Source organism: Sorex fumeus, unplaced genomic scaffold, assembly GCF_029834395.1.
Source record: "Sorex fumeus unplaced genomic scaffold, SorFum_2.1 ptg000002l, whole genome shotgun sequence".
Lineage (NCBI taxonomy): Eukaryota > Metazoa > Chordata > Mammalia > Eulipotyphla > Soricidae > Sorex > Sorex fumeus.
The window spans coordinates 61,099,942-61,114,552 of record NW_026606059.1 but is presented as its reverse complement, the minus strand read 5'-3'; the positions used below and the strand labels follow the sequence as shown (position 1 = coordinate 61,114,552).

Below are 14,611 nucleotides of genomic sequence, written 5' to 3'. Positions count from 1 at the left end.
ACCAATGAACCCCCACCAACTAGCCCCCTAGACTCCAGCTGTGGACCCCCCATCTAAGTGCTCTCCCACCTCCCAGAAAAGGGAATCTGAAACTACCCAGGAGACTGTGAGTAACACATATCATCAGGACCAGAGGGGAGTACCAGGTCGGTGCCCCAGATAGCTCATGAAGGCATGTTACAGGCAAAGAAGGTCCCTATCCACAGCACATACGAACAACAAAGCTGGGCCAGCAATCTGCGCCCACCTCCACAACCAGCGTGAACTTCCTCAATTTCTTAACGGTCCTCATAGTCCTCCCGTTGTTCATCGATTTGCTCGAGCGGGCCCAGTAACGTCTCCATCATGAGACTTGTTGTTACTGTATTTGGCATATCAAATACATCATGGGTATCTTGCGAGGCTTTGCTGTGCGGGCAAGATACTCTCGGTAGCTTGCCGGGCTCTCCAAGAGGGGCAGAGGAATTGAACTCGGGTCGGCCATGTTGGCCGCTTGTAAGGCAAACACCCTACTGCTGTGCTATCGCTCCAGCCCCAATTTCTTAACACTTAAAAAAAATCAATTCACCGTGAATTACAAAGTTATTCATGACTGGGTTTCAGGAGTACAAAGTCCCTTCACTAGTGTCCACTGCCCTCCACCAATGCCCCTCTCCCAACCCCACTTCCTTTGTCCTCTCTCCTCCCACTGCAGCACCAGGAGCACTATATTTTCTACATAACTTTCACTCTGTGGTTTAGAGTACTGTTACTAGTCAGGTTTCATGCATGAACTGTCAGCATCCTCTCTTCCTCCTAGTTGACCACTTCCCTCCTCCACTGAAGTGCTCTCTTCCCTATTCACTTTCCCACCCCACCCTCAAAGTGGCATGCATCCCACTGAAGCATTCTCATACTCCTCATTTCTGTTGCCTTTGGGTATGTTACTCCGCTGTGTTTCACTATATCCAGCAAATGAGAAAGATAATTCTGTGGTTCTCTCTCCCTCTAACTTCACTTAGCACAATATTTTCCAGATCTATCCACGCAGTAGCAAATTGCACAATTTTATCTTTGTTTACAGCTGCATCTGTAAACAGGTGCAGCTGTAAATAAATTGGAGTGATAGCACAACAGGTAGTTTGCATGCAGCTGACCCGGGCTCAATTCCTCCACCCCTCTGAGAGAGCCTGGCAAGCCACCGAGAGTTTCCCGCCCACATGGCAGAGCCTGGCAAGCTACCCGTGATGTATTCAGTATGCCAAAAACAGTAACAAGTCTCACAATGGAGACGCTGCTGGTGCCCGCTCAAGCAAATCGATGAACAATGGGAGGACAGTGCTACAGTGACAGTGCTACAGCTGTGTCATATTCCAGTGTGCATATGTACCGTAGTTTTTTTATCCAGCCATCTGTTCTTAAACAATTGGGCAGTTTGCAGATTTTGGCTATTGGGAATAGTGCACAGAATATAGTGGTTGCAAATGTCTTTTCTCCATTGTGCTTTTGGGCCCATTAGGTAATGTCAACAAGTGGAATTGCTGGGTCAAACAGAAGTGCAATTCTAGTTTTCTGAGGAATGCTCATATTGTTTTCCAGAAAGGCTGGGCGAGTCAACCATTTCCACCAGCAGTAAATGAGGGTCTTCTTTTCACTGCATTCATGCCAACGTGGTTGTTCTTTTTGATGTCCCAGTCTCCGTGGTGTGAGATGCTACTTTATTGTTGCTTTGATTTCCATTTTCCTGATGATTAGCTTGCATTTCCTCTTTATTTCAAATGGGTTCCTTGAACTATTCTCTCTTGGTTGTAATTTTCACATCAGATCTACTTAAAACTTAAGATTTTAGTCACTCTAATGTGTTAAAAGTACTGGGGCAAGAGAGATAGTAGAACATGTAGAGAACTTGCCTGGAATGCGGCTAAGCCAGGTTTGATTCCCGGCAAGCCATACTGTCCCCTGAGTACCAGGAGGAATTCCCCACTGCAGCACCAGGAGCAACCCCTGCCTGACAAAGAAACAGTTTTAAAACAAAAGTTTTAGGGGCTCGGGGGCCGGAGCGATAGCACAGCGGGTAGGGCATTTGCCTTGCACACGGCCGACCCGGGTTTGATCCTGGGCATCCCTTATGGTCCCCCAAGCACTGCCAGGAGTAATTCCTGAGTGCAGAGCCAGGAGTGACCCCTGAGCATCGCTGGGTGTTACCCAAAAAGAAAAAAAAAAGTTTTAGCGGCTAGAGCGATAGCACAGCGGGTAGGGTATTTGCCTTGCATGTGGTCGACCCAGGTTTGATTCCCAGCATCCCATATGGTCCCTTGAGCACTGCCAGGAGTAGCTCCTGAGTGCATGAGCCAGGAGTAACCCCTGTGCATCGCTGGGTATGATCCAAAGAGAAAAAAAAAGTTTTAAAAGCATTAATTCTTGGACAGTTACTTACTTTCAGATAGAAATAAAAGATACATAAGACTGTAGAAAACATATCCTTAAAATTAAGTAACTAATAACTTACTCCATTGCAGAAAGATCCATGTCAACTTCTTCTCCGTTCATCAGTGGAATTTTTTTCTTTTTATTCCTACAGTTAAGAAAAAAAGAAAAAAAGAAAACTGTGACATTCAGAGTTTTCAAAGGCAATTCCTTTAAAAAGAAAATACCAGAACTGATTCCTATGTGCAGAGTCAGGAGTTAGGTCTGTGTGTGGCCCCAAACCATCCTCCACCCCCAGCCCAAATTTGTCTGGGTAGAAGGTAAACGGAGTGGAGTAAACTATCATGAAATGTTTGCCTGTTCAAAATTTAACAGAAGCAGACGTCTACACACTGTCATTCCTAGGAATACAGAGATTAAGAGCTGCAGTTTTATACAGAAATGATAAGATACATCAATTTAAAAATACTTTACAAAGAAAGAAAAAAATAAGAATGGAAGGAGGCACAAATATTTATAAAACTTTTATAATTTTTTAAATAATTTTTTAATTATACAAATAATACATTCAGTGAAGGAAAACTGGAAGATACTATTACCAGAATCCATGTCCCACAAAAATACTTTTTCAAAAATAAGAAAATGGTTCAAATAAAATTGGAATGTCCTTAACTAAGCACAGCTATTCATTTATATTAAATATAAAATTATGTGTGTTCATTGAAATTTCCATATCTAACCTGATCCTATAAAAAAATCTATGTATGCACTACAGAGACAAAGAGTAATCCTGTATGAAATAACACACAACAGTATTAATAACAAGTATTTAATATGTAAAAAAATGCAGATTAAAAAAAAGCAAAGGGGCTAGAGCGATAGTTACAGTGGGTAGGGAGTTTGCCTTCGCGCAGCCGACTCAGATTCTATTCCCAGCATCTCTATGGTCCCCCGAGCACTGTCGGGACTAATTCCTGAGTGAAAAGCCAGGAGTAACCCCTGAGCATTTTCAGGTGTGACCCAAAAAGTGAGAAAAAAAAAGGCAAAGCTTCTATATCAATTACCCCCGAATCATAATTTACTGGATAAAACATCAGAAACTTGGGTGAGAATGAATAAAAAAAGGGGCAGAGAAAAGTCATTCTGTATTCTGCACAGTAAAGAATACCTAAATAAAAAAAGTAAGGTGGAGTTCATGCCCAATTCAATCAGCTAATCAGTGGCTGAATAAATAGAAGTACTCCTACATAACAACAACAAAAAAAAAACCCTAAATAGTATTGCCACTGGTTGCTCTGGAGTTCAGAATCAGGAATAATAGCCCCCAGCTTCTGTGGGTATGTATCCCTCCCTGCAAATATCATCAAGTTCAGAAAACAAATTGTTCAATAATATTAACAGAAGGAATATGGGAAAAAAGGTACCATTTCCCCCAAATCAGGCATTCAATTGGATTTTATTTTAGCATCTACCCTGTGAGGATTTATATAGTCTAGTTTATAAAGGGTTTCTTTTTTTGGTAGTTAATACTTATACCTACCTTCTGCTTTTGGAATGGCAGGGTATATCATGTTTAAGGCTGTTTTCTTCAATTTGCAATGTATGATTGAAGGATCCATCTAACTCCTGCACAGTCACTTTAAGTGGTCCCTTTAAAAATGAAGCATGTGTTCAAAGATATTGCAAGGCAAGGCCAGTATTTATTCTTTTTTTTTTTTAATTTTATTGAATCACCATGAGATAGTTACAAGCTTTCATGTTTGGGTTAGCCCAGTATTTATTCTAATAGAGAAGTATAAATATCAAGAGATCAATGTGTTTCTGAAAGCCCAGGAAAGAGGTTGATACCAATGCGAGGGGAGAACTGGGAAAATGTAGGTTCTCTGTAACATCCATCCATCTACAAACACTTACACACATGTATATATGCACATACATGTATATACACTGGGCTCAACTAATGGAGCAGTGATGAGTTTCAGCAGTGCAGGGAGCCATCAGGACGGACACACATACACACGAATAAGTTAGTAGTAGCCAGTTTGCAGTTTATTGAAAACATACACAAACACACATTTAACATACATATAAACATACATTTATGTTTATATGCGTACACAGGAACATTTATATGTAAATATAAACCTATACACATGAATGTGTGTGTATGTGTGTGTGTATATATCTCTCTCACATTCCTTCATAATGACACTTGGTATTTCTTTGTGGGGCTACAGAGATATGACGATGAATAGGGCGTTTGTCTTGCCCAGGGCCAACCCAGATTGATCCCTGGCACTACATATGTTCTCTGAGCTTTGCCAGGAGTGATCCCCGAATGCAGGAATAAGCTCTGAGCACTGTTGGATGTGGCCCCCAAACAAAAAAAAAAACAAAAAACAAACACACAAAATCAATTTCATCCTTTGCAAACACAATCTTATTACCAAGCATCTAACCAGTTTTGTACTTTATATAAACTCCTTCTGCACTGAACCATGAGAAAGCAGTGTGAAAGAGCATTTTGGAAAATAACTTACCACGTATTTTTGAGTTCCAGGAGATGTATAATCCTGTTTTATTTCTAATTCCAAGACATTTCGTTTTCTATTAAATGCAAAACTTCCATAGAACTTGACCACTCCACTCTGGTCTCTGAAGAACTGTAAAGGACTTTTGCATACTGAAATGAGCATGTACTGAACATACTGAAACACAGGGAAATGAATTCATTAAGGCCGCAATAATTCTAAAATGCATCCCCTAGTTTAAAGTTTGGGAATATTCTTTACTGTAAACTAGTGGCAGGTATTCCAAATTCATATACAAAATGTTCTCAAGGGGGTAGGGCGGGCACTTTGTGGTGGTGAAGGTGTCATTAACTTCATATATCAAAACTGTTAAAGCACTAATGTAACCATGTTACCTCAATACAATACAAATTAAAAAAAAATTTAAGTCTAAAAAACGTTTACAAAAATTCAAACAAAATTTCTAAAATATTAAAAATTTGTGATTTCATTTAAGTAAAAAACTCAATTGGGCTGCTTAATACAATGATCTAAAATAGAAAAAATTTAAAATTTCCAAGATAAAACTTAAGTTAGTGGAAATGACTTCCCAGTTATTTCTACCATTCTTTTGAAACTTGAAATAATTCTTACCTCCTTTGAATCCCAAATTTCCTTTTTCCTTCCCTTTACACACTCCCATATTCTTTTCCCCTTGGTTGATGTACTATTAAAAAGGATACACCCATTGCTTTATTAAAGGCTGGATGTCTTTGCCAGAGACATTTGAGATAGATTTCAAAAATCCAGATGTGGAAACCAACATCTGACTCCACATATGCGACTGGAACTTCTGAGATGACGCAGTACTGGCCAAACTTAGCAGTTTATTGAAAACCTACAAGAAGAAGTTAGTTAAGTCTGTATAACATAGTACATATTGCTTTGTAATTCTGTACTCTACATTTACTGTCAATTACACAAGAGAGTAATTTTACATCCTACTGCGTACAGTACTCTCAGTAGACTACTGGCCAATAAGATTTAGATGATAAATCTGTATTCCCTATAAACATAACTGCATTTTCATAATGCACTGGCCAAAGAAGAATAATGTATCTATTATTAATTACACTAGGAACACTACAGAGAATTTGGGAGATAGCCCGAAGGGCTCACAAGCCTCAGAACTAAACCCCAGCACTGATGGCAGGACCAGAGTAGGACGGATCCTAGGCCTGCCGGGCGGCCTGGGGGCCCCCAGCACTGTCATCCAACATGGCCCGAGCACTAAATGTGAATGTCCCAACAATCCCAAGTAGCAGGAAAACTGCCCTGGGGTCCCCCAAACTGCAGCCTGGAGTCCCCTTCCTCCTGAAAGAATTCTTTACAATACCTATGATTATTACGTCACAAGCTTTACATAAAACCTAGCCATTTTTCAATTTGAGGATATTCATTATGATTTATACCACTCTCAGACTATGAACGATCCCTGACTTGATATTTCTGCTCTTGTTAGGAAAGACAAGGGGGAAGAGGATGAGGGGCCGGAGACAGCTCAAAGGGCTAGAGTGCATGTTGGATATCAAGAGCCCCGGATTTGACCCCTGGACCCTCACGGTACCATGAGCACCACAAAGAGCAACCTCTTTGCGCCAGAAGAGCCCCCAACCACTGCTAAAGTGGTCCTCAAACAAAATAAAAATAAAGAACAGAAAGATTTTTAAAAAACTGGGGGGCCAGAGATTTAGCCCAGTGGTAGTTTGAAATTTGTGAAGCAATGTGAAGTAATCCCATGCTTTGTTTGGTTTGGGGGCCACACCAGGTCTCAGGACTTCCTCCTGGCCCTGTGCACAGGGATCACTCCTAGCCTGGCTCACGGGCCATATCTGGTGCTGGGATCAAACCCAGGTCAACAGCAGGCAAGGCAGATGCCTTGACCCCTGTACCATCTCTCTGGCCCCTGAATCAAGTTCTGGAAACAAAGAGAAAAAATCTGCTTCAAGACTAACTTGAAATATCTTTTAAAAAGATTACTAAAAATTGTTCTTCATGGATCTCAGAGGATACTATGAATAGAAAATAAATACCTGATCAGATCTTAATGCAGTGATTTCTATTACATTTCAAATATTTATACCAAAATCTGCTTAGAATTATGTACGATTTATTAGTACAAGCACAAATATGGCTTACGGACAGTTTTTTTTTCTACTGAAAATATTTCTAAATGGTGCTTGCTTCAACTTAAATATTCTAAATAATGACAAACACAAAATCACATGCACAAAGTTTGAACTTTCATTGCTAGGTTCAAGTTTTACTTTTACAATAACACTGTAGTGAGCCAAGTCAGGAATTACTCCTGGCAGTAGTCAGGGGACCATGTGGGATGCTGGGGATTGAACCCAGCTCAGAGGAGTACGAAGCAAATGCCCGACCTGCTCGGCCGCTAGGATTTAGAATTGTTAAGTTCTTAGTCATAACACTTACCTGTAGCATAAATTCCATACTGATTCTATTTTCAATCAACCTCATCACAAGGTGAGCTTTACACTGAAACATCGTGTAGTATTCCCAGGACAGTGTATGTGGATGCTTTATTGAGAAGTGTAAATGGGATGCTGGACTAAAAAAGAAACGAACTGGCTTAACACAAACTTTAACATTAAATAAATAATAAATCCCATAGTCATATCAAGACAAGCAAAACCTCATGGAAAAAAACCTTAGCAATTTTTTTTTAGCTTAAGTGTAGTAAAGCTAAGACATTCAGCCACAAGAAAATTGCAATGTTTTATAAAAAAGACATAAAACCCAGGCTACATAAAAAATTTTAAAAATAGAAGAGATAGGATATAAGAGAGAACATTAGTAAATTATAAGTATAATCTAATAAAGAAAATATTTACAATGTATGTGAAAAATTAAAACATTTGTAATTTTTGACTTTTTCAGATAATGCTGTAGCATTTTATAAAATAACATTTACACATGTGAAAGAATTTCAGTATGGTAAAAGCTGAGAAATAAATTTCTATGATAAAAAACATGGAAGAATTCTTAGTACCAAATTACCTTCAGAAAGACTATCAAATTCTCACAATCAATGTGTAAGCGCGCTCATTAAACCTCTTTGAAAACAATGATACTGGATAACAAAGATGCTATGAGGGCTGAAACTCAAGCTTTGCATGCCGAAGCCATGGGATCAAAGTCTGGTCCTTAAAACACTACAGCACTAGGTATGCAAAGCCTCTCCCAAACAAAACAAAACAAAAAATCCCCAAAATCCTAACCAAATAAAAACACCCTCCTCCCGTTGTTCATCGATTTGCTCGAGCAGGCCCAGTAACGTCTCCATTGTGAGACTTGTTACTGTGTTTGGCATATCGAACATGTCACAGGTAGCTTGCCAGGCTTTGCTGTGCGGGCGAGATACTCTCGGTAGCCTGCTGGGCTATTGAGAGGGGTGGAGGAATCGAACCCGGCTCGGACGGGCTGGCTGACAACAATGCAAATGCCCTACAGCTGTGCTATCGCTCATATAAAAACACAAGACATAATTATCTGGGGGCTGGAGTGATAGTAGGGTGCCTGTCTTGCACATAGCTGATCTGGGTTTGATCCTCGGTATCCCATAATGTCCCCCAAGCACTGCCAGGAGTGATTCCTGAGTGCAGAGACAGAAGTAACCCCTGAGCACTGCCAGATGTGGCCCCAAAACCAAAAAAGAAAAAAAAAAAAGTCTGTCAATCAAATGTTGGAAAAAAGTAGTACCTTCATTCCCCTTTTTTGGGGAGGGGGGAGGGGAGTCTGTAAGTGGTGATGCCTGGGGGCTACTCCTGGCTCTATATTTAGAAGTCACTCCCAGCAGTGTGTGTAGAGGGGAAACTGTGAGAAGCTACTGGGGCTGGCAGCATGCAACGCAAGCCCTAACCCTGTACTACACTCTGGTGGTAAGAACAGATGTACTTCTAAGCTTTAGAGTTTATGGTTTTTAGCAATGAACAGAAATATGGAAAAGACTAAACAAATTGCAAGACTTATGGAACAGTACTGTATAGCTCTTAAATAGCACAATTAACTCATATATAGTTAAATGAAATGTTTACCACAGGTAGATATAGCAACATCATAAAAAAGAAAGTAATATTTCGTTAAATTACATTTAAAAAATGCCAGATACATCATAAAGACAGAAAAAAAAAAGCAGAGCACAGAGAAATTAAAGATAAACATGGAGGAATGGGAGTGCCTCCGGAGCACTATGATGGCTGTAACTCAATAAACATAAGCTGCCTGCAGCACAGGAGGGGTGAGAGTGGGAATAAACCAATGTTATCCAATGTCTAAGTAGTGGATTATTCAGGTATCATTAGGAAGTTTTGACACTGAAATCATCTGGTAGTGAAAGTATGGTAGTCCACTTGAGATTTATAGAAATTACATCAGTAGTTATTAAGATAGTATCTGTTTTAATTATTTTTAAACTTACAAGCAAATGGAAACAGCTTTGGTAGCATTAGAAAATTAACATGGGAAAGATAAAGAAAAGCCATGTTTTTTAAGACTTTTTAAAAAGTTCTCTATCCATTTATAACCAGCACACTTAATAAAAATAGTAAAGCAATGAAAAGAGTAATGAAAGTATTGCCAGCGCTGGTCAGCTCAATATTATGCACTACTATTAGGACTTCTTAGGTGGGCCTCAGCATACATTTAAATGATCCTAAAAGAGTGATCCCATAAAACATGGTTTATAATGTCATCTCTGGACGATAAACATACTTATCCTTCTCTTTTCCTCCTCCAAATATAGGATGTAGTAAAACTCCACCAGTTTTTAGTTCATATGCCACTATTTTGTCCAATTCCTAAAAAAAAAAAAAGACATAAAAAAATAGGGCTTCAGTGAAAATATTTTTACATATCAAATTTAATAACTGAACTAAGGAAATTTGTTTCCAGGAATCAGAACATAAATTTCTTGAAATAAATAAAAAGGAGTTGAAGACAAATGTTCTCCTATACAAAACAGCCCACCAGTGGCTGAAACCGTGCAGCCAACAAGCCTCAACACTGACTGTGTGAGGCCAGTAGTCTGGAAGCGTTTGAATCAACCTAATCTCTGTAACAAATGTTCCAAATCTATTTCTTCAGATTCTGTATTTTATCTTTGTGTTAGGGATTTGTGCAAGTAAAAAAAGGGATAAAATTATGACAGAAAATCCATCACTTTGAAACTTCTATAGTCACTTTGTATACGAAAGAGATTAAACTAAAAAAAAAAAGGTGGAAGAAAGGCAAAGGATTGTGCTGGAAACTCAAGCCTAATTTATATAAAGTGGCAGAAAGACATAATAAACAACATAGTGAAGAGGTTAGTCAAGGTTGAATTTCGGCTTTGCTACTTACTAGCTATGAACTGAACAAAGAACAACCAGATTCTTCATCTATTAAATGGGAACAGTAATAGAGTGGTGGGGAGGATTACAAAGTTTCTAGCAGTGCCTGATACATTGCAAGTACAAAGCTACTGATCCCCTCTTGTATTATGTTTTCCAGACAACTGTAGCTCAGAGGAAGAGTGGATGTCTTGTAGGCATGAGGCTGTAGGTTCAAGCCCCAGCACTATAATGTATATATATGTATATATACATTATATATGTAATGGGCTGGAGCGATAGCACAGCGGGTAGGGCGTTCGCCTTACACGCGGCCAACATGGCCGACCCGAGTTCGATTCCTCCGCCCCTCTCGGAGAGCCCAGCAAGCTACCCGTGAGGTACTCGATATGCCAGACACAGTAACAACAAAGTCTCCAATGGAGACGTTACTGGGCCCGCTCGAGCAAATCGACGATCAACGGGAGGGTCTTTACCTTTACCTTTATATATGTAATATATGTTACATATATATATGTAAAATATATGTATATATTTTTCCCCTTTGTTTTAGGGTCATACCCAGCAGTGCTGGGAGCTACTTGTAGCTCAGTTCTTGGGGGTCATTCCCAACAGAATTTGGGACTATGCCAAAGATAGAGCTCAAGGTTCCTATGCCAAGCATGGGATCTACGCTCAGCTATTTCCCCCATCATAAAAATACCTTAGGGGTTAAGGTGAAGGTAAAAATACCTTCATTCGTTCGATCCGAGTTCAATCCCTAATACCACAGTGTTCCCTAAGCTCCAGTGAGTGCCACGGGGAGACCCAAACAGCCCTGGGTATGGTCCTGTAAGCCTTTGAGCCTGCATCCTTGGACCCGCACACTGAACTGCCAGAGTCGACTTAGCTGAGAATCCTCAAGAGGCACCCCTGGGCTCTTGCGCACTATTTACAAGGATTGCCCCAATAATAAAAACTAAGATGTAGATACAGGCCAGAGTCCAATGAGTTTAGCAAATGCTTTTTGCATGTGGGAGGTCTAAGTTTGATCCTGAGAACCACAGAATTCTCTGAGCACAGCCAGGAGCACCACAAACACTGCCAGCGGGGCCCAACACCCATCCTCCTCCCCCAAATGAAGACAGACATGGCCACAATGGACTAAGCAAAACACAAGCTAAGCAATACATAAGCCCAGATCCTTTTTGGACAGATTTTTAAATAAACAGGAAAAAGGGGTAATAACACTGAAGATATATAAACACTACCAATATACACAAAGCACACTACATGTATGACATCTCATAACTTGTCCTATTCAACCACCAGTTCAGTCCATGCACCAGTGTCTGTCCACAGAAATTCTCTGTAAAAATCACCTCTGAAAGTTATTGTTGCCTAACTCACAACAGTTTTCAACAGGAGGTGTAAAAAGGTTGAAAACCACTGATATAGACTATGCAGCACATGCTATTCATTATACACTTGACACTTGGAAAGAGTAACCAAAATCATAAAGCTTATAAACATGTAAAGCAAATATCAGTGATCTCATAGTGATATATGGGTTGTAAAATCTAAACAAATTTAGGAAGTACAAAGTTGTATTATAAATGACTAAAAGGACCTAGGCTTCATCTAAAGACTAACTCGATGAATACAGAGCATAAATGATCTCTTTCTTCGAGAAAAAGTCTTTGGAGCCAACACTACAAAAACCTAAGTAGAACAGATCATTCTAGATAGAGGTAGAACCTAGCTGTAGAGAAGATACTTCCAATGCGTGAGGCCCTGGGGACAACCCCCCTGGCTACAACACTCACCCCAAAACAGTCATCAGTCATCTTGTAAGTGAGGCAAATTTTATGTTTAAAAGAACAATTAGAGACCTTCACATGACAGTAAATATATAACAATTATTAAAGAACGTGCAACTTTGAAATCAGAACCCCAACCTGTCCTCTTGACTTTCTTAGTGGATAATGAAGCAGCAGTCTTTACCTCTTTAATCCAATGGCGATATTCATTAACACCAAAAGTTTTTTTCATCCAGAGTCCATAAATATAGCCAGAAATTCCCTTTAGAACCCATTCATCAGACCTAAACCAAAGTTGAAATATAAACTCCTTTAATGCACATAAAATCTTTAGAGAAGACCAAAGAGGACAAAAGAAGAATGGAATGTATAATATTCTGCTTCTTAAAATCATTAACAAATGATTGGTTTCCCACTTAGTCCAACTTGTCCTTTCATTGAAACTCCCCTCATGCCTGGCACTACCTAATTTAAGTGTGAAACTCCTTCACATTCTGCTCCCGAGGAGGAGTTGTTTTCCTCCTTCCCATCTTTGCTCACAGTCCTTGCCTTGAAGTAATTACTTGCCTGTACCCAGGAGTGCGCTGCTCAACTCAAGTTTGCCATCTCAGTTTCAATTCAGTGCATAATTACCAGTGGAACTCTGAGGTCTAAAGTTACTCATTAAGAGAGAATACAATGAACAAGAAAACTTGCTCATTTATTCATTTATATACTCATGAATTTATCCATTTTGCCTGTCATGCTTCAAGAATTATTCTTGTTGGAACCATTATGTCAGGAAACTTAAAAATCAGTATTTTTCCCCTCGAACATTTCCCTTTCAACAAGAAAAGAAAAACAAGATTCACATACTACATAAAGCACGGAGTGGTCAGAATTAGAAATTATAATATTTTGGCCCCACCTGGCGGCACTCAGGGCTTACTGCTGGCTCTGTACTGGGGCATCATTCCCAGCAGTGCTGGGGGACCATACATGGTGCTGGGATCAAACTGTAGTTGGCTGCATGCACAACAAGTGCCTTAACCTCTGTTCCCTTGTCTTTCTGGTCCCTATTAATAGAATCTTCAAGGAGCTTTGGACATTTTTTTTTTCAAATTCATCTCATAGTAACTGTTCTAGCCATTCATATCTTTCAAATACATTAAGACACAGTGAATTACCAGCAGAAAAATCCCCACATCACCACTGCCGTAGAGGACAATTATTTTAAAGGGCTATGAAGGTTCATCAACTACTACCCTGAATGTTACCAATTATTTCAAACACTGATATTAGAATTCTAATTATACTTTCTGCATATTTAAGCCCTCTTATCTACATTATTTATTCATTTTTTTTAAGGAATAAAAGCTATTAGGGCTAGAGAGATGGTACAAGAGATAAAAGTTCTTGCCGTGCATGAAGCTGACCTTGGTTCTATATCCAGTACCACCAGCAGTGATCCTGACCACAGAGCTAGGAATAAGTCTTGGTCACCAACAGGCCCAAAGCAAACCAAAAACATTATTTTCATCAAAATTTCCTTACCTCATTTTGACTGTAAGGTGAGAGTACCTATACTGATTTCATTGCAAACATGAAATTTATATACTCATTATTTTCAACTATTTACAGAATTGTGTCTCTTAATTATCTACACTTTTCTTTTCCATTTACATTTACAGGAAAATAAAATTAAATTCTCCTGATTCTTTTTCTCATCAACTGCAAACTTTGAAATCACTCACCAAGACATTCTTGATATGAAACATCCAAAAAACTGCTGGGCTAAGGACTGCGCTAAACACCTTCTAGTCAAAGGAGTCTCATCTATAATCATGGCACTGTGTAAGAGATTCGTGCTAGAATTCAGAAGAGACAACTAATTAAAATCAAGAAATAAACAATTCTTCAGTCAAAATAATTGCACTTTTAAAATAAAGAGATCTCCTGGACATGAAAGAGAAAAATCAGAATATTCTAAGAGCTTTCACAAGAACTTTCGCATATTTTCAAATTAAGCTGAAATCAATACCTCCAATGACTTTCACTTAAAGCAAGGAATGCATTATTTTCCATGAAAAATATAAACAGGTATTTGGGGGAATAAAAGGAACCACAAACAGATGACAATCAGATACCAAACTTTGTATGAAGGGTTTTCTAAGTCTTTTCCTAGTAATATTGTATTTATGCCTCACTATTACTTCCAAATAAATCAACTACCCAGCCCTTCTAAAATCACTCTGGAGTGTGCAAGAGCAGTACTGACACCATTTTATAAATTTAGGCCCCAAACAGGTAAACTGAGGAGCCAGAGTGATAGTACAGTGGTAGGGGTCTTGCCGTGCATGCGGCTAACCTAGGTTTGATCTCTAGCATCCTATAGGATATCCTGAGCACCGCCAGGAGTGATTCCTAAGTGCAGAGGCAGGAAGAACCTTTGAGCATCACCAGATGTGGCCTCAAAATAAAACCAAACACTAAAAAACAAAAAAAG

General features: G+C 39.3%; 1 protein-coding gene across 2 annotated transcripts in view; it reads right to left on the bottom strand.

Moving 5' to 3' along the window:
* Positions 1-14,611, bottom strand: part of TAF2 (TATA-box binding protein associated factor 2) — a 72,061-nt gene that overhangs the window by 41,936 nt on the left and 15,514 nt on the right. For both annotated transcript variants that reach the window (XM_056110495.1, XM_056110496.1), the window contains exons 8-15: positions 13,860-13,973; positions 12,311-12,410; positions 9,711-9,796; positions 7,413-7,548; positions 5,660-5,814; positions 4,947-5,061; positions 3,947-4,056; positions 2,489-2,554 (exon numbers count right to left, since the gene is read on the bottom strand). In XM_056110495.1, coding sequence (XP_055966470.1) covers positions 2,489-2,554; positions 3,947-4,056; positions 4,947-5,061; positions 5,660-5,814; positions 7,413-7,548; positions 9,711-9,796; positions 12,311-12,410; positions 13,860-13,973 — 882 coding nt within the window. The remainder of the gene's footprint in view (positions 1-2,488; positions 2,555-3,946; positions 4,057-4,946; positions 5,062-5,659; positions 5,815-7,412; positions 7,549-9,710; positions 9,797-12,310; positions 12,411-13,859; positions 13,974-14,611) is intronic.